The sequence below is a fragment of the Sphaeramia orbicularis genome, chromosome 17 (assembly GCF_902148855.1).
Source record: "Sphaeramia orbicularis chromosome 17, fSphaOr1.1, whole genome shotgun sequence".
Classification (NCBI taxonomy): domain Eukaryota; kingdom Metazoa; phylum Chordata; class Actinopteri; order Kurtiformes; family Apogonidae; genus Sphaeramia; species Sphaeramia orbicularis.
The window spans coordinates 41,591,650-41,613,324 of NC_043973.1; the positions used below are offsets into that span (position 1 = coordinate 41,591,650).

The 21,675-nt window shown below is 37.7% G+C and overlaps 2 protein-coding genes across 6 annotated transcripts in view; one reads left to right on the forward strand and one right to left on the reverse strand.

Moving 5' to 3' along the window:
- LOC115437120 (CTD small phosphatase-like protein) overlaps window positions 1-8,322 on the reverse strand; it is a 24,746-nt gene extending 16,424 nt beyond the window's left edge. Inside the window, exon 1 of one of the 2 annotated variants that reach the window (XM_030160247.1) lies at window positions 7,368-8,322. In XM_030160247.1, coding sequence (XP_030016107.1) covers window positions 7,368-7,443 — 76 coding nt within the window. In that variant the 5' untranslated portion in view covers window positions 7,444-8,322. The remainder of the gene's footprint in view (window positions 1-7,367) is intronic. The other variant, XM_030160248.1, reaches the window with a different exon arrangement.
- hhatla (hedgehog acyltransferase like, a) lies at window positions 5,482-21,632 on the forward strand. Of its 4 annotated transcripts, none has more exons than XM_030160241.1 (13): window positions 5,482-5,796; window positions 10,203-10,315; window positions 12,424-12,491; window positions 12,642-12,755; window positions 13,817-13,837; window positions 14,067-14,261; window positions 14,924-15,133; window positions 15,228-15,399; window positions 16,734-16,878; window positions 16,994-17,029; window positions 17,560-17,761; window positions 18,834-18,975; window positions 20,431-21,632. In XM_030160241.1, the coding sequence occupies exons 1-13, from the start codon at window positions 5,777-5,779 to the stop codon at window positions 20,568-20,570; spliced, it is 1,578 nt and encodes a 525-aa protein (XP_030016101.1). In that variant the 5' UTR covers window positions 5,482-5,776; the 3' UTR covers window positions 20,571-21,632. The 4 variants fall into 4 exon arrangements, with proteins under 4 accessions (XP_030016101.1, XP_030016104.1, XP_030016105.1 ...); XM_030160245.1 differs by lacking the exon at window positions 5,482-5,796 and adding an exon at window positions 8,766-9,105; XM_030160244.1 differs by lacking the exon at window positions 13,817-13,837.
- The last annotated feature ends 43 nt before the right edge of the window (window positions 21,633-21,675 follow it).

Below are 21,675 nucleotides of genomic sequence, written 5' to 3' on the forward strand. Positions count from 1 at the left end.
GGAGTTTAAATGAATAAAGCTTCAAGGTGGATGTGCAATATTAATCGTGTTTGTATCAAAGTCTCTATTCATACCAATCCGAGTTCTAATTTTTCCATGACAATTCTGCAGTGTTGACGGTGATGGAAACTATTTCGACAACTGACAGGAGTGAGTTCACTAAAGTGTACGCTGGAAACCAGGGTGATTTAAAAACATGTAACACAGAAGTTTTACCAGCAGATGTTACTTCACAATGAGGGAGGGGACTTCCTGTTTAGGTCACAGCATGGTCTACAATGATTTGTTTACATTTGTAGCTGACAGTGTGAGACGCTGATCTCTCTCTGACACTATCTGAGCGTTGAACACAATAGTTTATGGAAAAACCTGCAGGTGTCCATCCTGTTGTGATAAATTAGTGTGACTCTCTGTGACAGTAATAATGTAACATAGTTCACTTCAAGGCTTTACTACAGGATGTCTACAAAGTCTCTTCACAATTTAAAAAATGTATTACAAAAGCAATTGATGACATATGTTTATCAGATTTGTTGTATGTACTCAGTGGTTATCAAAGTTTTTAATCACACTGTGGATCAGGTGCAATCGAATCATTGGTCTGTTCGTCTTTAATGAGAGATCAATTACTGCAAATGTTTCCCTTGACCTTTTGACTGAATATATAGCGCCACAACCAGATGACCTACAACCAACCATCGTTTTCCAGGTGGATGGTGCACCACCACATTGAGGACTGCATGTTGGTGGGTTCCTAAATCAAACATTTCCAGACCAGGTTGATTAGAAGGGATGGCCCAATTCCCTGGACACCTTGTCCACCAGATATGACTCCCCAGGATTTCTTTCTATGGGGTTATGTTAAAGATATCGTGTATTGAACAAAGATGTGGGACTTCAACGACCTGAAGCAAAAGATCACTGATGCCATTGACACCATTGATGAAGCTATGTTACAGCCAACATGGCAAGAAATCCAGTACCATCTCGACATGCTTTGTGCAACTAATGGACCCATATAGAGGTGTATTAAATCAAGCAAAAAACTTCTATGTCTACTTTTGATATTGTAATAATTTCCACAGATTTGTTTATTCATTTGTTTTTGTAATAAATTTGTTGAACGGTACATAGACTTTATGGACACCCTGTATAATGTGTGATCATTTGACAGAAAATATTCCCTGCGGTAAATGTGATTATTCTTGGTCTTATTAGCTCCAGTTCTTTTGAAGGCGAGGCCGTCAACGCACACAGACTTTCTACAAATCATCAGTCGGAGCCCTTTAGCCGCTCTGACCAGGAAAAGCATCCAGAGGCCCAACCACCTCTCTCTCTATACAAGGAGTTTGTAGTTGTGTCCTCAGCCCATGGGTGGGTTTGTGGTTGCACATCTTGTAATTGTGTACTTGTAGAGCTACCACTGAGCCCAGCACACTGACAAGCTTCATCACTCCCACACTGCCTGCTGTAAGCAGTGCAGTCTGTGGTGCACTCAGCATTTGTCTTGACACTCTGAGAAGTCTTTTGGCGGACTACAGTTCCGCATGTCAATATACAGTAAACACACTCAGCTCATGCAGTTAAGTGATTTTATTTGTTGAATCTGCTGTGAAGGATTTAAGCCTCAGACTGAAGATACAACCACACATTTGCACACTAAAAAAGAAAGAGTTTGCTTCAAAAAGTCTGATGTTGTGTAGTTGCTTGTAGATCATGTCGTTGCCAGAGGCAGCAAGCAACCTCGCCACTTAAAAGACAAACCATAAGTAGAGGAATGTTAAAACTCTGCAAGATGAAAACATATTAAGTTTAGCTCTGCATCAAACTTTGGACATGTATGCATCATTAAGAGACACTGTCCTAAGAAATCGAACTCAGGTTGTTTTATGGAATACCAATAAATACAGTTTAGTTATAGTTTAACAGAACCAGTAGACAGAGTAATGACATTGAACAGGGCAGATAACTGTTGATCTGATTATCCCAAATTAAGGGTCAAGGACCTGTTCTTGTTATGACACTATCTACTGTCAAGAGTAGATTTACTACCACTTGGTGTGTAAATCTTAGAAAGCTTTCTACCACAGTAAAGGGGAAACTAAGAGCTTGTACGTACTTTTGTGTTATTTCCCAGCATGCAGATCATATCTTCTCCTCTCTGCCTGCGCCAGAGTCCATGTCACTTTTAATTGTATGTAATGCTTTGTCTTTTTTTGTCCTGAGTTTTAAAAGTTTGGTAACCCATGATTTAGATTTAGATTAACATTCACAATGCCTTTTTATTTAATATGAACTCCAAAGGGAACATCAAACGTACAAAACAGACAACTCTTATAACATTATGAAAAGTAGTCACACCAGTAAATATTGCCAGTAAAAATAGTCATTTGTGTATACCATAGAGCCCACTTTTTCTCCTACTTTAGCTGCACACATGCAGTACACTGACCTGACTTTGCCTGGAAGAATAAAAATAGATGCTTTAGCAATGAGGTCCCATAAACATGGCATATCACTGTCTTAACTGTAGTCACAGATGAGCTTCATATTATGTCTAACATTAAGGGCAAATAAGGACAAAACTGTTGCCAGAAAGTTAGTGAAAAACATTTGTGGAAAAACATTAAACTACAATATTAGCCATTGTAAATCATCATTACATCTTAATATATAAGTACGGTCATCTGATATACATTTTGTTTTCCAATTAATGCCCAGTATAACTGAAAGAATGAAATACTGATCATTGTCATCTCTGTAAGAAGTTATATTTGGCCTTGAGGTCAGCAGTGCCCTGGCCAACAGGGCAGCCAGTCTATATTTAGGCTGCTGCTTGGCAGTGTTCACACAGCAGACACATGTCATACAGCAGCGTGTGAAGAGAGCAAAGGTGGTCACTTTTTGTCCAGACTGTTTGGAGCCTGTTCAAGCACTGTAAGACTACCTGTTAAATTCTCTCAGGCTGCTTCTGGGAACAGGGACAGGCTGCACGGGGAGCTGAGTGACCATGTCAAAAGATCGTATCACAAAAGTTTTAATCACAATTACAAACCACATATTGGATTGAGATCTTTTTCATCTCAATTTTCAAGTGTACTGTAAAGTACTGACCGACTGCAACAGCTGAATTGACCCCCTATGCACATGTAAAACCACAATATTTACCTGCGCCAAGGAGGTTATGTTTTTGCCAGGGTTTGTTTGTCTGTTTGTCTGTCCGTTAGTGTGCAACATAACTCAAAAAGTTAAGGACAGATTTTGATGAAATTTTCAGGGTTTGTTGGAAATGGGATAAGGAAGAAATGATACAATTTTGGTGGTGATCGGGGGTGGGGGGGGCCCATTTCCAACAAACCCTGAAAATTTCATCAAAATCTGTCCATAACTTTTTGAGTTATGTTGCACACTAACGGACAGACAAACAGACAGACAGACAGACAAACAAACCCTGGCAAAAACATAACCTCTTTGGCGTGGGGGGGGGCCCACAGGGGGGGCCACTGATCAGCCTTGGCGGAGGTCTGCACTCTCCGAGTGCTTCTAGTTCATCATAGATTGCACTTTCTACTACAGATCATTATTTTATTGGAATTATGATTATTATCTGGATTTACTGGAATATGAGTACATGAGAGATGTAAATATTGTTCTTTAAAAGGATATTTGAAAGGTGATATTCCAGCATAAAGTTTCTACTTCTGACACTTAATCGAACCTGTTTCCAAAAGTCTCATGTAGATACTCACCACAAAGGGTATCACAGGACTGGAAAACTATGTGCGGCTTGAGATGTCATATTATGGCTCTACAGTCATTACTTTATGAAAACCCACTCAAATAAAAAGTGACTTCAAACACTTTCACCTCTCCTCTGTTTTTGCTATGCGATTATGCTTGTCAGCTTTCCTTATGCTTCACTAAGTGACCAGTGTTCATCCACTGAACTGCTGCTACAACTAAAGGTGCAGTGTTTATATGTGGATCATGTTGAGTCATCTGTCTCCTCAGGACAACAGCTGCATGATGTGGTGAAAAAGTCATGTTGGGATTACTGTGTGTGATTTAACTTTGAGACTGAGACCTGCTTGGCTATCAAGGAAAACACTCAAATTACTTATGTAGAAATGTCAGAACAAACGCACCAACTTAAATAAGCCAAACACAAACATAGTGATCTTCTTTTTGGCATGTATGTTTCCTTATTTTGTATTAATTTCTTCTCAGTGTTGCTAAATCTACAGTGTCGCCAGTGTCAACTTCTGCAACTAAATCACCTTAAATCAACCTGAATCAGGACCTTTGAATTTCAGTCCTTTGCGATTATGTAATAGCATAGGATGAAACTGAGATTCTGATGTGATTAACTGTCCGGCCCTAATCAGTAGGGGTGGATATTTCGCTACTGTACATATTGTGTGGATTCACATCATTATATGCTCCTTTAATTTATCATATAACACATGGAAACAGGAGGACAACATAAAATAACCCAATCTCTACATTTCACTGAAAGCAGAAATTGTTTATCATATGCTAATGATAAGGACGAATCCCATCTGTGTTTTATTTTTGGGCATAGAGCTAAGAAACCCACTGTGCGGTTTGACTGTGACTGAATACACAGACGTATCTGTAAACCCAGAAAATCTTCCCTCCGTGCTATGCCTCTAGGAAAAACAGCAGACGGTCCCACAATTCATGAAGAGAAAAAACAATAACAGTACTGATCTACTTCTTCATCTACTGTGTCACTCACACAGGCGACTCTTGGTAAAGGGCAAATGGGGTGATTTCCAAGAAGCAGCCAAAAACACCACAGTTCATTGTGTGAGCCGTCCAAACAGGAGAGTTACACACCGGGTTTACTAATCGTATGGTTTCACGAGAAGTATTATCTTCATCCAACATGAGCGCAATTATTAGAAAGGGTACAAAAATATGACAACGCATTTCCTAAAAACTCGGCATGATTACAGCCTTTAAATAGCACTAAACAACAAATCTTATCCACATGAGAACAATACAAAAACAAATATGACTCTGCCAAGTGTCAGCTACACAAACACGTCACAGCGACAACTTATAAGCACTTTACTGACAAAATCAAGTGACTCAATTTATTTATTTTTTTTTACCATCAGCTGAAATGTTTTCCAATGAACAAACCACTTAATTGAATAATCATTTCGGTACTAATCATTTCCAGCTACTCCGACTCACTTCCCAGCACAATGACGATTCCAACCACCAAAGTTAGAACACTGAATGTAATTAAGCTTAGGAAAGAAAAAGTCAAATAACTATGTTAGTACAGTCTGAATCACTGCAGCGTAATCTCTATAATCTGCTTGCTTCTTTCAAGCAGATTGTAATCTGTGTAATCTTCTTGCTGCTTGCTTTGCTGCTTGAGAGATGAATAAAACAATATGAAAAGAAATGAAAATGGGTGTAAAGGTATGTGTGTTTATCCTGAACCATTATATACAGGTGCTATGGCTTTATGCATGCAGAATATGTGACAGTCCTTCTGAACAAAGTCTAATAAACCAGCCAAAAACCTTCAGCTGGAAACCATTAGCAAGTTAGCAATATGGCATGGTAAGCTTAGCTCAAGCTGATTGACGTCTGACAGGGCTGTAACGATATGGAGAGTACAAATGACACACAGGAGGTCGAACACCCTCTTGCTTCTCTCTGATCAGCTGTGTGGGAAAACTTCAGGTTCCCCATGAACTACAACATCAATGGAGAGTGAGCTGTGGATGAGCCAAGGATGGTGTCGGAGGATTTAGGGTATGTGTACTGAAACACATGGAGAACACACATGTTAACTGTTTTACTGCTACACCAGCTACCTCAGGGCAGATTACACAATTCTAAGGTGAACTGTAACTTGCTCTACTGTCTGTTAAAAATAAATGAAGACATCTATCCTTACGATTATGGTTTTCCTGTTGCTTTTTTTTGTTGAAACGTGATGTCCAAACAAAATTGTGACTGAAAACCATGATTTTGTGTATTGCTATAACACTACAAATGAATGGAATCTACATATTCTTTAATCACTATTACAACATCGGTTAAACCCTGCCTGCAGTGATAGTTTCCCTATGGGAACATTTTATTTACACAAAATACATGAACATAATTTAGGGATACCATTTTACCCTAAGAGGCAAATGTATTGTTGTGCTTAGAAGGCCGAAGTTCTCACATTACTAATGGTCTGACAAGTGAGGTTTGAGCTGTGATACTGTTACACATCCCGTGGGTCTGGGTGACCCGGAAACTGTCAAAGTAGCCTGAGGAATGGCAATGAATGGAGTCTAGAAGGCAGAGTCCTGACCTCCACTGTCAAGCATGTTAAGGAGTGACTACAGAAATAAAGAGCAATGACACATGTAAGTGAAGAAGAAGGTGCATTAATCTTATCTCTTCTCTCCACATATGCTAGTTTATCATTTTGGAAAGTCTGTGTCTGTGGCAACTATCACATGTGTACAACCACAAACAGACAGACATTTAACAACAAAGTGCTTCACAACAACAACACCAGCAATTAAGAATAGAGTCCAACAAAATTCAAGTGACAAATACCTCACAACAGCAATAATTTCCAAAAGTCGACTGACTGTGTCTGAGATAGGGATCAATTAATGCTAGTGCTTAAAATAGAAAATGGACACACAGCATACTCAGGCAGTGACTTTAAATAACTTATAGGCAGGATAAGATATTAGCTATACGTGTTATTATCATTTGAGATAAGACACCTCGCCAGATAAGCACAAAGGCAAAACAAGGTAAACTGCAAAGCTCCAAATCAGTGTACTCCCAGTGACATTTGCATGCTTTAGCGATTTATTCGTCCTGGAGAACTTTTTGCTACCACTTCAGACCAAACCACCACAAACTTTTAAGCATCTGGTGACCGACCTGTCGAGCATTATGCACACATAAGACGAAATAGATACCCAAAAATATAATGCACGAATAGTAAAGAAGGAAATATGTGGCACATCTGGGGGTGACAACTTTACACTAAACGTGTTAAAGTTAATCTGGTTGAATTCATATGCACAGCGGTGAGCTCCTACTACTAAACGCGCAGCAAACAAATGTTAGGGTACTCTACTAACTTATTCAGGACAAGGCCGCCCATATAAACTTGTTGCACACAAGAGTTGCTTAACGATCATCTATTGCTTTTCCTAGTTTAAAATAATCATCATGCACAGTTAATTGCTGTATTTTCCTAGATAGCTAGCAGGTGTGAGCCAAAAGCTAACGTCAGTAGAGAAAAGTAGTTAGCCAGCTAGCACTAGCTACAACTAGTTCACTACCAACAATCGATTATTCCTTACCTTTTTCCTGGTTAAAGGATATTATTTCCTCCTCCTTGGGGTTGGAAACCTGGGTTATTATGGACATGTGGTCCATTTAGACGGGTGGTTATTCCTCTTTTCCTTCCCACAATGTATTCCTGCTAGCGCGCTTTCTTCGTTCGCTAGCTAATGTTAGCTAGCTGTTTTAAGATGTGGATGACCAGCTAGCCCACGAAGCCAGGCAACTGTCCGAGGCAAAGTGTTGTGGCAGCGGTGGTAGCCAGCCAGCTAGCACGGTGGTGAATGGAAGCCAGATAGTGGCTGTCATTTATGGCTCTCCGCAAAATATCATCGCTGCAAATTATTTTTATGAGCAACAACGACAGTGTATACGGCTAAAAACAAAAAAAAAACCGACGCTGAATCGCGTTCTAGCTAAAGTTAGCAGGTAGCCTTGGTTAGCGAGTTAGCCGTAAAGCTCCGATCATCCAAAATATGAGGCCGTGTCTGAAACTACGCTAAAAACACTAGGAAGCCAGTCGGAGAGTTGCTCTGGTCCAAAACATGCAAGTTACACCACGTCAAAAGTCACTAACTCTTTTAGTTCATGTCTTGTGTCCCTACATTCCCCGTGCAACATGGAGGCTTTATGTATTTTGAGTTGCATCTGAAGCGGGGGCTCTCGGAGTGGGAGGGGGCGGTTTGTTTTGTGATGTATTCTTTGAGGCAGGCAACAGAAACTCCCGCACTACATTGCTCAACCCATGCAGCTGCTGGACGCGGCTTTCTCAAGCTTCCTCTGCTCTATAATTACTGTTGCGCACAAGCAACAAATTACAGCTCTTTAGTATCAACATAAAAAGAACATTTAGACATACCACACTTTAGGTGGCTGCATACGGTGAAAAACAACTCTATACGTCCCCAGGAACCTGACGGATATGTTCAACAATCCAAGCAAATAGTTAAAGTTACAGATATGTGCGTTATTTCTACTTCTGCGCTTAACTTTAAAAGGTCGAGAGCGCCACCTAGTGTCAGAAGTTGGAAATGCTCCACACATTCTCTGATGCTGAAATGCAGCACAAGCTTCACATCCTTCACATGCATATTGGCGTCAAATGAACCAATTTATGGTCTGGTGTGTGCGTGGGAGACTCAAAGAAACACGCAGAGGAAAGCACATAAAATCTATGCAAGTGTATGAGTGTAAATGATGTTATGATGGAGAATAGGACAGAAAACTATCTTAAAAAATCACTTCATTTGGCAAGCAACAAAGCATCTGGTCAATATTGACTTATAAGCAAAGCGAAACATAAATAGATAATTCAACATGTGACTCTATTGTTTATAATTTGAAGATTTTTGCACCTTCTCTCCAATAAACTCTATTTTAATTTACATATATAGACTATGTTAGTGTTTTTCCTTCTGTCTATGCTGCTGCTGCTGCTGCTTCTTTCCTCCATATTTTAACCAGTGTTTCTGAGTCCGTTTGCGCTCCAGTAAGGTCTGATGGGCGCGCTGTGGACCACCCCTCACTGCGGTGCAGTAGTGAAGGATAAATATATCCCCCTCCTCCTCCTCCTCCTTTCGTTGAGTCCGCAACATCCTGACTGGCCGAGGCTGGCGATCAGGCAGCGGCAGCGGCAAAGCCCCCCTCAAGACGGATGAATTAGAAAACCCGCTGTAGCCACCCCTGTTTTTCCTTTTATTTGTTTTGTAATTTGAAGACCCTGGCAACATCATCTTAACAGTGTGAAGCGGATACAAGGTTAGTAACAATGTGTTTTTTTTTTTTATTCTAGAGACGCATATTAACCATAAAAGTCCATGAAAAGACTTAAGAGTGTGTATGTGTGTGTGTATAGAGTGAACATGAAATTTGTATGCAGGACGCTTTGCTGGGGTGCTTAACCATGGTTACATCTTGGCAGGAGGGGGGTGGGGGGGTGGAGGGGGTACATGGGACTTGGTGGTGCAGCAACTTTAACTTCAACTCAAAGTGCCCGACATGAGCCAATGCAAACACACACATAAAAACAAACACTAACACACAACATAGTGCGCTGTTTTCGAACTATCCTGCCTTAAAGTGTGTTTTCACTCTATGCACCATTCTTGGTCATTCCAGTCAGTGCTAATTATTCTGTGAAGTGAATCCCCAGCGCCTCTCAGATCACATAGCACTGCAGCTGTACAACAGGACCAACTGCAAGGGCTATAATAGGAAGGAGAGGTAGGGTTGCGCAGCTGACGATGCTGATTCTCTGCAGTACTATTTAAGTCACTGCCCTGTCGATCCTGCAGGCTTATTAGTAAAATGTCACCTCATTAAAATGCATTGGTCTCTATTTGACAACATGAATAAGTTGATTTATGTTGATGCATTGAATATGTTGAATTAATCAGCATTTACATTGAAGGATAAAGCTTTAATATGGCTGCAAGTTGGCACAGTTATTTACAGCATATACACTTCCAGTTTGTCAGTTTGTTGTTGAGTTCTCAATGTTTCCTGTCAAAATAAATCATGTGTTGGCCTTTTCTCCAGAACAAGCAAAACAATAGCCAAAGAGTAAACCCTCCTACCTGAAAAACTGAAAATATCTTGTTGTTTGTTTAACAGAATGCTGTTTGTATTAAGTAATATACTCCAAAAACAGTGGATTATTTATTGGATGTCATTACCAAGTAGCATCATGCAAGAAAACAGCAAGGTTTTTTTTTGTTTTTTTGTTTTCAGCCATCAAAACACCCTTAAAATCTTTATGTGCAATTTAAATACAGCTTGTTGATGTCAGATGTGTTGGTGTAATATGGGTGTATGTGACTGATTGCTTTTCAACACGTTGGGCTTCCTATGTACAGATTCACCATGGGGATCAAGGCTGCCCTCCCCAGATATGAGCTGTATCTCTACACAGCAGTGCTCGGCGTAGCCTTGATATGGGCAGGCAGTTGGATATTTGAAGCTTCAAGTGGTGAGTGCATGACATGTCTAGAAATATCTAACGTCCATACATACTCCTCATGCGCAGTCACACGCTGTTTAAAATCCATTGACACAAAGCTGGAGTTGGTTTATGTGGACATGTATTGGAAATCAGATTATATCTCGCGAAGTCAGAGTAGAATAATAACTTATGTATTTATATCATGCATTTTAAAGAGTTACAAAGTGCTTTACAGTTGCTGTGTTTATTGTAAATATCATCATCAGAATATCAAACAGAAACATCCTTTCTGTTTGATATTCTTATACCTTTATATATGTCTCTACAATTAAAACTATGTATTTTATTTTATTTTTTTAACTTGTTATTTGATATACTGTATAATTGTTGGAGACACAAGAAATGCAAAACTAACAATTATGCTGTGAAGTTTGTCTGTATACAGCAATAAAGACTTTGAACCATCAAGTAAAATGATTGAATACAAAAGAAAATAAGGTTCAGAACTCTGAATTATAAAGATAAAGTTAAATAAATCCTTACAAGTAGTACCATAAATGATGAAAAAGATACATAAACAATTTTAGAAGACTAAAATGATGGAATAACAAAAAAAAAAAAGTTTTAGAACTATGAAATATTAAGACAAAATTCAATAAATACCTTCACGTAATGCCATAAATTATGAAAAAGATACATAAACAATTATGGAATTATAAAATGATGGAATAACAAAGAAAATTAGGTTAAGAACTGTGAAATATCAAGACAAAAATTAAATAAATGCTAACAAGTAATGCCATAAATTATGAAAACGATACATAAAAAACTTAAATTATAATAAAATGATTGAATGAAGAAGAAAATAAGGTTGAGAACTGTGAAATATCAAGAAAAAATAAATAAATGCCTTCAAGTTATGCCATAAATAATGAAAAAGACACATAAAAAACTTGAATTATAATAAAATGGTTGAATAAAAAAGAAAATAAGCTTGAGAATTGTGAAATAGCAAGACAAAACTAAAGAAATGCTTACAAGTAATACCAAATCATGAAATCAATCATGAAAAAGACACTTATAGCATCATAAAATAACACCTTTCCCATATTCAAGCCAACCTTACTGTGGTTAACACCTGAAATCTGAGTAAATCTTAAAATTAAAAAGTCACTTGACATGCAGAATACATCTCAAACAGGACCTCTCCCTTAAGGACTTCTTGTCTGCTCCTATTAATATAAACATAATTTGATGATGATCTAATTATTTTTAACGACGGGTATATTTAAGCAAGATGACACACTGAGCCAAAAAAGTGGAAAAACTGTGGAAAAATGCCAAATGTTTATGTGTAAATTTCTACTGAGTGTGTCCACATGTTATGAATGGACTGAGTGTGTTTCAGCCGATGTCACTGTCTGTCACCATCAGCGCTGTCACTCATGTTTTTACCCATCTTTTAATCCCAACTCCTTCCTTCCTGTCTCCTTCCTGTACTGTTTATCTTCTTTATTCTGTCTTGAAATGGACATTTAAGGCTGCCCACTCTAGTGTTTCGTAATGCTTACAGTAGCTGTGTATACTGGTAATAGAAATCTGGCCGTGTTCCCAGAAGTAAGAGGCTTTCCCTGACTGACCCTCACATTTTCATATCCTTTTTCAGAGCCATTAGTGTAATCAGCCAAAGCTGGAGGAGCTGCACGCCGGTCTGATTTGTAGCTGTGAAGTGAATATCTCTGTTATTCCATTCTTATTTTTACTATCATACATCATATTTTTGTTGAAATTCTTTTTATCTCCTCTATATATCTGCATTTTCCACAGTTATGCAGTGAATTAATCTCAGAAAAACAGATTATGATGATATAAAAGTAGGTGACAACCTCAAAAATAGAAAGCCCCAGAGTGTATTACATAATATTTGGCGGTATGAAATGGATTGATGTGCTTTTACACCTTAAACTCATTTTGTGAATAATCCAGCAAACAAATTGACGCAGATCTCCTCAACTGAGAAGCTTTGCCACGCACTGTTATAATCTTAGTATTTCATTGATTATAGTCTCTCCACTCATGCATAATTTATTGAATCCAGTTTTGTGCTCATGCTGTTTTTATTCTTCTTTCTTTAGAGAACGTAAACAGAAAGGCCTTTAAAGAAAGTGTGAAACCAGGATGGCATTACTTTGGCAGGAAAATGGTGAGTAATGGCCGTAAAGAGCAAGTGAATAAAACTCTATTTGTCGAGCACCTTTACAAACATTAAAAAAAATATCTAAAATAAATCACAATCAATGCAAATTTAAAAAAAAATTCATGCAAACACAGAGATGCGTCTTGTTTTCCACAGGATGTTGCGGACTTCGAATGGATTATGTGGTTCACTACATTCCGCAATCACATTCTTTTTGCTCTCGCCGGTCATGTGATCTTTGCCAAGATATTCTCCCTCATTGCTCCAAAGGTGCGTGAATGTGTTTATGTCAAAGAGAGAGAAAGATGTTGCGAATGTCAATGAGCTCATGCTGTATTTTTCACTGCATCCTATGTCTGTTTTGAACTGAATATATGTACAGTTGCAGAAAAAAATTATCAGACCACCCTTGTTTTCTTCAGTTTCTTGTTCATTTTAAAAGTACATTAGTTTGGACAAATATAATGATAACAACAAAAATTGCTCTTAAGAGTTTAATTTCAGAGCTGATATCTATCCATTTTCCATGGTTTTCTTGATAATAACCAAAATCACTTAAATTCTTACATCAATATCTATGGCATTGTACTGGCAAAAACAGTGCTTTTAGGCATTCCATGTTTTCTTTTCTGTCTGTTTCAATCACATGATACACACAGGAGTTAGTACTTGATAGCATAACCATTGTTTTTGATGACTTTTGATGGTCTAATAATTTTTTCCACGACTGTAGGTGTGTGAATTTGTATGAACTCAAGCTTTGCATCAGTCAAGGCTGTGTGTGACATTTAATATCTGATTTAGTGCATTAAATGAAAGTGTACCATTATGAAAGAAGATTTTTGTAGTATTTTAGCATTTTTTTTCAATGAGATTCACCACATTTATAATAGATGCATGAGCACAAGTTGCATTTTATGGAATGTGATGGTGACTGATTTTTGTTGATTAATCTGTTGATTATTTTTTGATTAACTGATTAGTTGTTTTGGTTGGTAAATCATCACAAAATTTTGAAAAATGACAATACGGCACAATACGAGGTGCTCAAATGTCCGGTTGGTCTATATTCCACAGATTTTTACAGTCATACATACATGAGGAAAAGACCCAGAAAATATAAATATTTTGAGAAAAATCACTCAAAATAGATGATTATCAAGATAGTTGGCAATTAACTGCATAGCAATAACTAATCAATTAATCAAATAATCATTTTACCTATGGTTAAATGATTTCCCTTATTATATAATTTAATATTTTCCACATATTTAAAACCGTTGACTATGTTTTAAACATGTTTTCTGTCTTGTTCCATGCTCACAATGAAGATTGGTATAGATGGAAGTAAGGTAACATTAATAAAGTTGTGCATTTTGTAACATGAATCTGTCCTGTCATTCACACCATCGATCCCCAAGTGGTTCTTTTGTTCCTGTTCTAATAAACTCATCATTTTAGTTTCAGATTTCCCAGTGTTTCATCACTAACACCTCTCTTCATGTTTGTCAGATGAAACTCTGAATATTACAGTAATACCCTGTTGTCGTCTCGCTGACGCTGGCCCCTCTTTACCCACAGCACAGATCCTTGATCTTTGCCATATACGGTGGTTTGGCGGTCCTGGTCACCATGGGCTGGACCTTCATGGCCCTGGTCGTGTCTCATTGCTTCGTGCTCTACAGCGTCGCTCTGGTCAAGAGGAAATGGCTGTGCTTCGCGGCCGGACTCAGCACTTTAGCTTCCATTAAGCTGGAGCCTTATAACTCCTGGCAGGTGAGGGGTGTTTAAAACAGTTGTACAGTTTGTAGATGAGTTGTGTGTTCGATGGAACCTGCTGAGCACTGACTGAGAACTGACAATTGAGGGAAATGAATGATTATGGACCATTATTTCCTCTTACTGTTATTGTTATTATTTCTGTTATTGTTATTGTAATGTATAGCAAGGTTGTTACAGTTCACAAAAACTCAAACCAGAGGTGAAATAATGAAATGACAACACTTTTGTTGCTAAAATATAAAGGAAGCAACTTAAAAACACAAACAGAACAGATATAGAATTCTAGGTAAAGTCAGCTTCACATTCTTTTTCCTCCTTAATTTGCTTGTGTTTTCACTTTGGGTCATGGTGAAAAAGAATAGAATGAGTGGAGAATAGTTTTGTGAAGTGTATTTGGTTTTTATTTCAGTCTTCCATTGTTGATTTTTTAGCTTCTATAAACCAAGGCTTTTCTTATAATACTTAAAAAATAAAATTACATTCAACTTAAACTTGAGCTAAACCTCAAAATAAAATTAAAGTCACGTATGCACTATCCACTAACTGAAACTGAACTGATGAGCAACTACAAGGTTAAAATTCTAAACTGTTCTGACTCTGCTGTATATAGAAACTGTCTGGACAGAACATGAAGGTAAACTCTGTGTCTTTTTTAGGAAGCTTTGGTGACCGGATCGTTCGACCTGCAGGACATCCTGTTCTACGGAGGCTGTGGGTTCAGCATCATACGCTGTATGAGTTTTGCTCTGGAGAACTGTGAGAAGAAGGATGGAAACTACACGTTCTGTGATCTGCTCAAATACAACTTCTACCTCCCCTTCTTCTTCTTTGGACCCATCATGACTTTTGACAGGTTTCATGCACAGGTGAGATTTTAAACCCAGTGCTGTGGCTGAATCGCATGTGTTGCAGCTCCATAAAAAAGCAATGTTCAGAGCTTTTTTGTTTGTTACTGCACAGGCCAACAACACCAAGCTGGCCCGTAAGGAGAGGGAGATGTGGAACATTACCACCAAAGCCTTGTTGCACCTGGGGGTGATTCTGTTGGTGGACATCTTCTTCCACTATCTCTACATCTTGACCATCCCCGGTGACATGAAGCTGGTCACCAAGCTATCTGACCCGTGTCTGGGTGAGTGAACAACATAGGAACGGAAACATGTTTTATTTGTTTAACCCATAAAGACCCAGAGTAACTTCTGTGGCAGTTTCCAAATTAATTTTTCTCTCTATTGAACCCTTCTTAAGTGATTTATCACTGTTTATTAAAATGTTATTCCCTATATTTAGCATGGTTAAGTGAAAAATCTGGTATTTTTGTAAATTTAACTCATAAAGACCCAGCGCTACTTCTGTGGCAGTTCCCAAATGTATTTTTCTCCTTATTTTAACATTTTTTAAGTGATTTATCACCATCTATTTTAATATTGTCCTGTGTATTTTTGCTGTTTTTCAGTAAAAATCAGATATTTTACTATATTTAATTTACTGATCATGTAGATGATCATAAAAAGCTCAAATTAAAGCTGAGGGTTATCATACAAAACACTGAGAACACAGAAGAAAAAGTGATCTTTTCAGCAAGATATATCATTAACTGAACATAAACCCAGTGTCTCCATCCACTGTCATTGATCAAACTCGATGGGTTTTACAGGTGAATCAATGTCGTAGAAGATGACGGTGTTTTCACGTTCCTTACAGAGCCTCTGAACATCCAAATGGGTCATATCTGATGACCATGAAAAGATGACAAACTGCATTTTACACCAAATATTTACATGTATTGATAGGATTAATGGATCAACAGGTATTAAACATTTTAGATCAGTTGATGGTTTTGGTTGACTGTGGTTGTTTGGGTCCTTATGGGTTAAGTTAATGATCATGTAGATGTTCATAAAAGCTCAGATTATAGTTGAGGGTTATTATTTCAAAAACTGAAGAAAAAGTGACTTTGTAAATGACGGGATCAAAAAATTACACATCTCTTGCCATCGACTATAATATTATTTTGTACAGTATAAGGTCCCATGGGATAAAACAACCTACAGGATTTGGAATTCAGTGCCTCTATAATGGAATTTTCTGTCCAGTGTTGTTAAAATGCTATTAAGTACTGGAGCTTTAAGTAAAAAGCTCAGAAAAAAACAAAAGAAAACCCTCGTTTTAACAAAGGATTTCCACTGTAATAGAGGTTAAGAGGAGTGTTCAGTGGTTGCAATCTGCAGCTTCACCACTAGATGTCACTAAATATCACACACTGATCCTTTAAATAAACAACATTTAGGTAATTATAGTGGGTCAATAACAGTCCTGAGAAATAACCTCTTTAATGGCAGCAGTACAAGTATGTTAATGTGAACATTTTTTCTAGAAGCTGTCGTCAGTTAAAGCTAAGACTTTCCTGACAATATGTTCCTGCTGAGTTTTATCATTAATTTGCTCCCATGTGTCCCTTCGCAGCCGGTCTGGCTTATTTCAACCTGGTCTATGACTGGGTCAAAGCGGCCGTGATGTTCGGCGTCATCAACACTGTGTCGACTCTGGACCACCTGGACCCTCCTCAGCCTCCCAAATGTATCACCATGCTCTATGTGTTCGCTGAGACGTAAGCCGTTTTGGGTGTAATCATTACACAATTTTGAGAAATCCTTGCATATGAAAATGATCTTCAAATTAAATAAATACACTATCTGACATGGTGACTGTCCTTTTGCTTTCAGGCACTTTGACAGAGGCATCAATGACTGGCTGTGCAAGTGAGTAGACTGATGTTTGGGGAAAGATAAATGAGAGAAACCACAGTTTTTAACCTTAGTGACCTGACAGATCCCCCATAAATAACTGTCTGTAAAAGGCTCATTTGATTATTTCTGCTTTTCATGTGTCATTCATATGCTGTGGAGGGTTGGACTGTGTACACTTTCCCTTCTATAATGGATATAAGTTATATTTTATTATAAAAATTTGGAGTTGTCATTACTTATAGTTTATTATGATCATATTTTACTGGTCTGACCCACTTGAGATTGAAATGTTCTGTATGTGGCCCCTGAACTAATATGATTTTAACACTCTTGATTGTTGATATCTTCAGTGTAATAAATCATCCAATGGGCTGGATTGGACCCTTTGGTGGGCTGGTTTTGGTCCGCAGGCCATATGTTTGACACCCCTGATCTAAAATATATTTAAGGAAATATGAATCACAGTTTGTTCAGGCGTATTGACAGTCACAACGTTTCTGACACAGTGATTATCATCTCTCATCATCTCTAATATTTCGCAGGTACGTGTATGACTATATCGGTGGAGATCACGATAAAATCTTCAAGGAGCTTCTGGCAACCTTCTGCACTTTTGCCATAACCACCCTGTGGCTCGGTCCATGTGAGCTGGTTTACATCTGGTCCTTCTTCAACTGTTTTGGCCTCAACTTTGAGCTGTGGGTGGCGAAATTCTTCTCCCTTCCACCGTTCTCTACCATTGAGGTAAGGGAAATTATACTGCTGAATAAGTTTATAATAACAAAATGTACAGTATGAGATTTACTAAATATCTAAGGCTACTGGTAGAGGTTTTATGGAAGAGGATTAGGGCTGCTGGGAAAGAAAAAAAAAAGGTCCAATATACAGTATATATTTTTTTATTATTGTTCTGAGATTAAAGTCAGAATTCTGAGAAAAAAAGTCTGAATTCTGACTTTTAATTTTTATTTTTATTATTATTATTTTTTTTATTGTTCTGAGATTAAAGTCAGAATTTTGAGGGGGGAAAAAGTCATAATTCTGACTTTTTTCTCAGAACAATAATAAAAAATATATATATTGGACCTTATTTTTGTTTTTTATTTTTTTTCTGGTGACCCTAATCCTAATGTATGTAAGGTTTACATACACCCTGGCTAAATATATTTGAACAATTCTGAACATTCACTTTCAATAAAAAGTGGGGAAAAAAAGGTCTTGCTAGTATTTAACTGAGCAGAAAATTTGAATCCTTCCATTGGATCCATTTATTATTGTTTAATATCAGTAGAGAAATGTTTGAATGTCTTGCTTCATTTGTTTTTGTGATAAACATTGCACTTTTTTGCATTTTTTTCACTTTATTATTAGATGTTTTTAATAATGTTTGAGTGTCTCGCTTGTTTTTGTGTGGACCCCAGGAAGAGGAGTTGTTACTTCAGTGATAGCTAATAGAGATCTCAAGTAAATAAGCAAATCCTGTGAAAAAATACTATAGTTTTGTGCAAGTTTTGTTTTGAAGGTATATTCTTCATCTCTGCAAATCCTGGTACACAAATTAACCACCAGGGGGCCATGCAGATATCATATTTTTAAGAGAAAAATCAGGTAAAGCAGGAACTGGTAGAGATGTTGGAGGTAATCAGTACAAAAATATTCATATTAAAGAGAAATAAAGCAGTAAATTCAAACAAACAGAGGGATATGTATATGAATAAAACATGTGGACTTGATTCAAACTGACTTGCTGCATGTAGCTAAAGCTCACCTGAATGTAAACCAGATCCCTGATTGTACATGTGTCGTCCTCCTCTAGTATGCTATGGGTGAAGCCATGTCTCGTAGGATCCGTGGTGTGTTCAATGCTGCCAACTTCTGGGCCATCGTCCTCTACAACGTCCTCTCCCTCAACAATTTGGACTTTGCCAAAATGGTGGGAAGAAGACTGATTTTCAAAGGTGTGGAACAAACAGATTTTATTATGTGAAACAGAGGCTCCTCTGTCAGATCAAATCAGAGAGAGAACAACACTTAAAGACATCAAAAGTAACCGAATCCCAAGGGCTTCATCCTCCACAGATCACATGCCTCAAACACCCACCTTTCCTTCACTTAGAAATCATAACAAGAGAGGCATAAAAAGATGGGAAATTCAGGGGATTCACAGGATTATCACCAGTGAAAGAAAACTGCATTTAGTACCACTTTACAATAATACCTGCATATATGTGACATGACAGCTCCTCCATAACATGGCAATAGTTTGATAATAATGAAATAATATGAGGTAAAAACAGAAACAAGCACTTTAGCTTTTTTACAGACCTGATTCATGATTTTAACAGAAAATATCAAGTTTTTCCAGGTAACACTACAGCAGTCTTTTTCAACCTTGGGGTCAGGACCCCATGTGGGGTTGCCTGGAATTCAAATGGGGTCGCTTGAAATATCTAGTAATTGATAAAAATTAAAATTTTAAAAATGTACCAATAAAAAATACATGGTGAGTTGAGAGACAATCCCAATACATAAAAGACACGACAAACTGTGAAGCTGAAACTGAAGCCCTGTGGTTCTGTTTATCTTTCAAATGTTCATTGTGGTCAGTTTCAGATGCTGCAGCTCTTTCATAATTCATAGTTTGAGTTCTTGTTTGTTCAATATTAATTGTCAGCCTTGTAAATATAAGATGGACTGACTGTACATATCCTGACCAAGGAAAATTAAATTCTCCCTTTGTACAGTAATCTACACTTGGCTTTTCTGCCTCCGTCCATAATAATATACATCATATAGACTAAATGTCGTCTAAAATTAATGTTTATTTGCAACATAGTATAGCAAACTATAACATGATCAAAAACAAATTAATTTTAGCAAAAAAAAAAAAAGTCTCAGTTTTGAATGTCTGGGGTTGCCAGAAATTTGTGATGTTAAAATGGACTCAAGAGCCAAAAAAGGTTGGGAACCACTGCTCGACAGCATTTTTTTTTTTTTTTAATATTTGTGCTAGAGGTCAACTGATAATATAATAACAATAATAACAATAATAGTGCAATTTTAGAGGCTAAGATAACTGTTGAACTAAAACAAGTCAAATGACAAATAAGTAAATAAGTCTAGAAATGAACATTAAACTGTCAAAAATCTATTTTTACAGCCATATTTTTTGCTGTAAAAGTCAGTATTTGCATCACATATGGGCAAAAAAGTTGGGTTTGGACCACTTTTACCAGTAGTGTGAATATGGCGTAACTGCTGGTGACAAATTGGTGCCTAATTTATGGCCTTTGCATTTCACATTGTTGCATAACATAAACAGCCATAAGGACAGTGTTATTGTGAAGTTGTCCCCCAAAATTATTCAGGTCCTCCCACCCTGTCCTAATATGTTCTTCTTTCAATGTCTTCAGGTTTCCCTCTGTCCAGCCTCTCTGTCTTGATGGTGACCTACTGTGGCGTTCAGCTGGTGAAGGAGAGGGAGCGACAACTGGTCCTGCAGGAGGAGGCCGAGCAAGCGAAGGCTGTGGAGGCCAAAGAGAAAGCTGAATAAACAGACGGACGCACTGAGTTTTACAGACTTCCTGGTCAACCGCCGCTCAAATTTTGTTCCATCCTCGGCTGTACGAACTAAACCGAACCAGACTGTAACATCTAGTCTGCACGTCTATTGTTCACAAGCCCGTGTTTTTGCTTTTGTCTTTGGGAGGCGAGGCAATGTTTTGAACTGTGAAATGTCCTCAAGTGCACTTGCTGTAGATAATCGCCATGTCCTTTGGCACAAACTCACCGATGGTGCATTTGTATTTATATTTTAAACAAACAAAAGATTGTGTAAGAAAATCAGAGGCCTGGCAAATATTTTAAGGTGCAAATACTGTATAAAAAAACAGAGAAGTTTAAAGGAGCAACAAATTCTTGGTTGTCTCCTGTGTTCATTACATCACACAAATTTGGAACTTCTTTTTTTCTTAGTCAATATTACTCTTTATTGTATTTAAGGTTAGATGGTGTTTTAATTTAGGATACCTAAAACCCTCATCATTACAACTTTCAACCATTCTGAAAGTCATACTTGATAAAACTTGAAACCAGGGTGCCACTAATGGAGTGCAATGAAGAAACTACAGAAAGGGTGCTGTGGAGACTCTATAGCTCCACATTGCTTGCAAGCTGACTGATGTATATTTGCTCTACCGTCACTAAGCTAAGACACAAATCAGAGTGTCTGTTTAGAATGTATTACCATGAAAAACATAGAAACTGAATGTAGTTCAAACACTGACATGTGTTCACACTGGAAACAGAGAATAACTGCTTTAGTCCACTACATACAGGAGGTTAATGCAGGTATGACATGTTCTCCAACTTCTATCACATGTTCCACACCTTCAGCATGTCAAGATAAGATGCTAAGAAAAGCAAAAGGCCCAGCAGGGAATAAAGGTCACCTTATCCTGCCTGTCAACAAAACCTGCCTGTGTGTCTTCACTGCAGCGGTGGGTTTAGAAGTTCATGCAGGTTGTGACACCTTTTCTCATTTTAAGGTTTTTCATTCATATCTATTTCTTTCAAATGTTTGACTTGAAATAAAGTTATGTTTCATCTAAAAGTGCATTTTCAGTGTGTCTTGTGAATGCATGGAGGGTGTCTTGTTT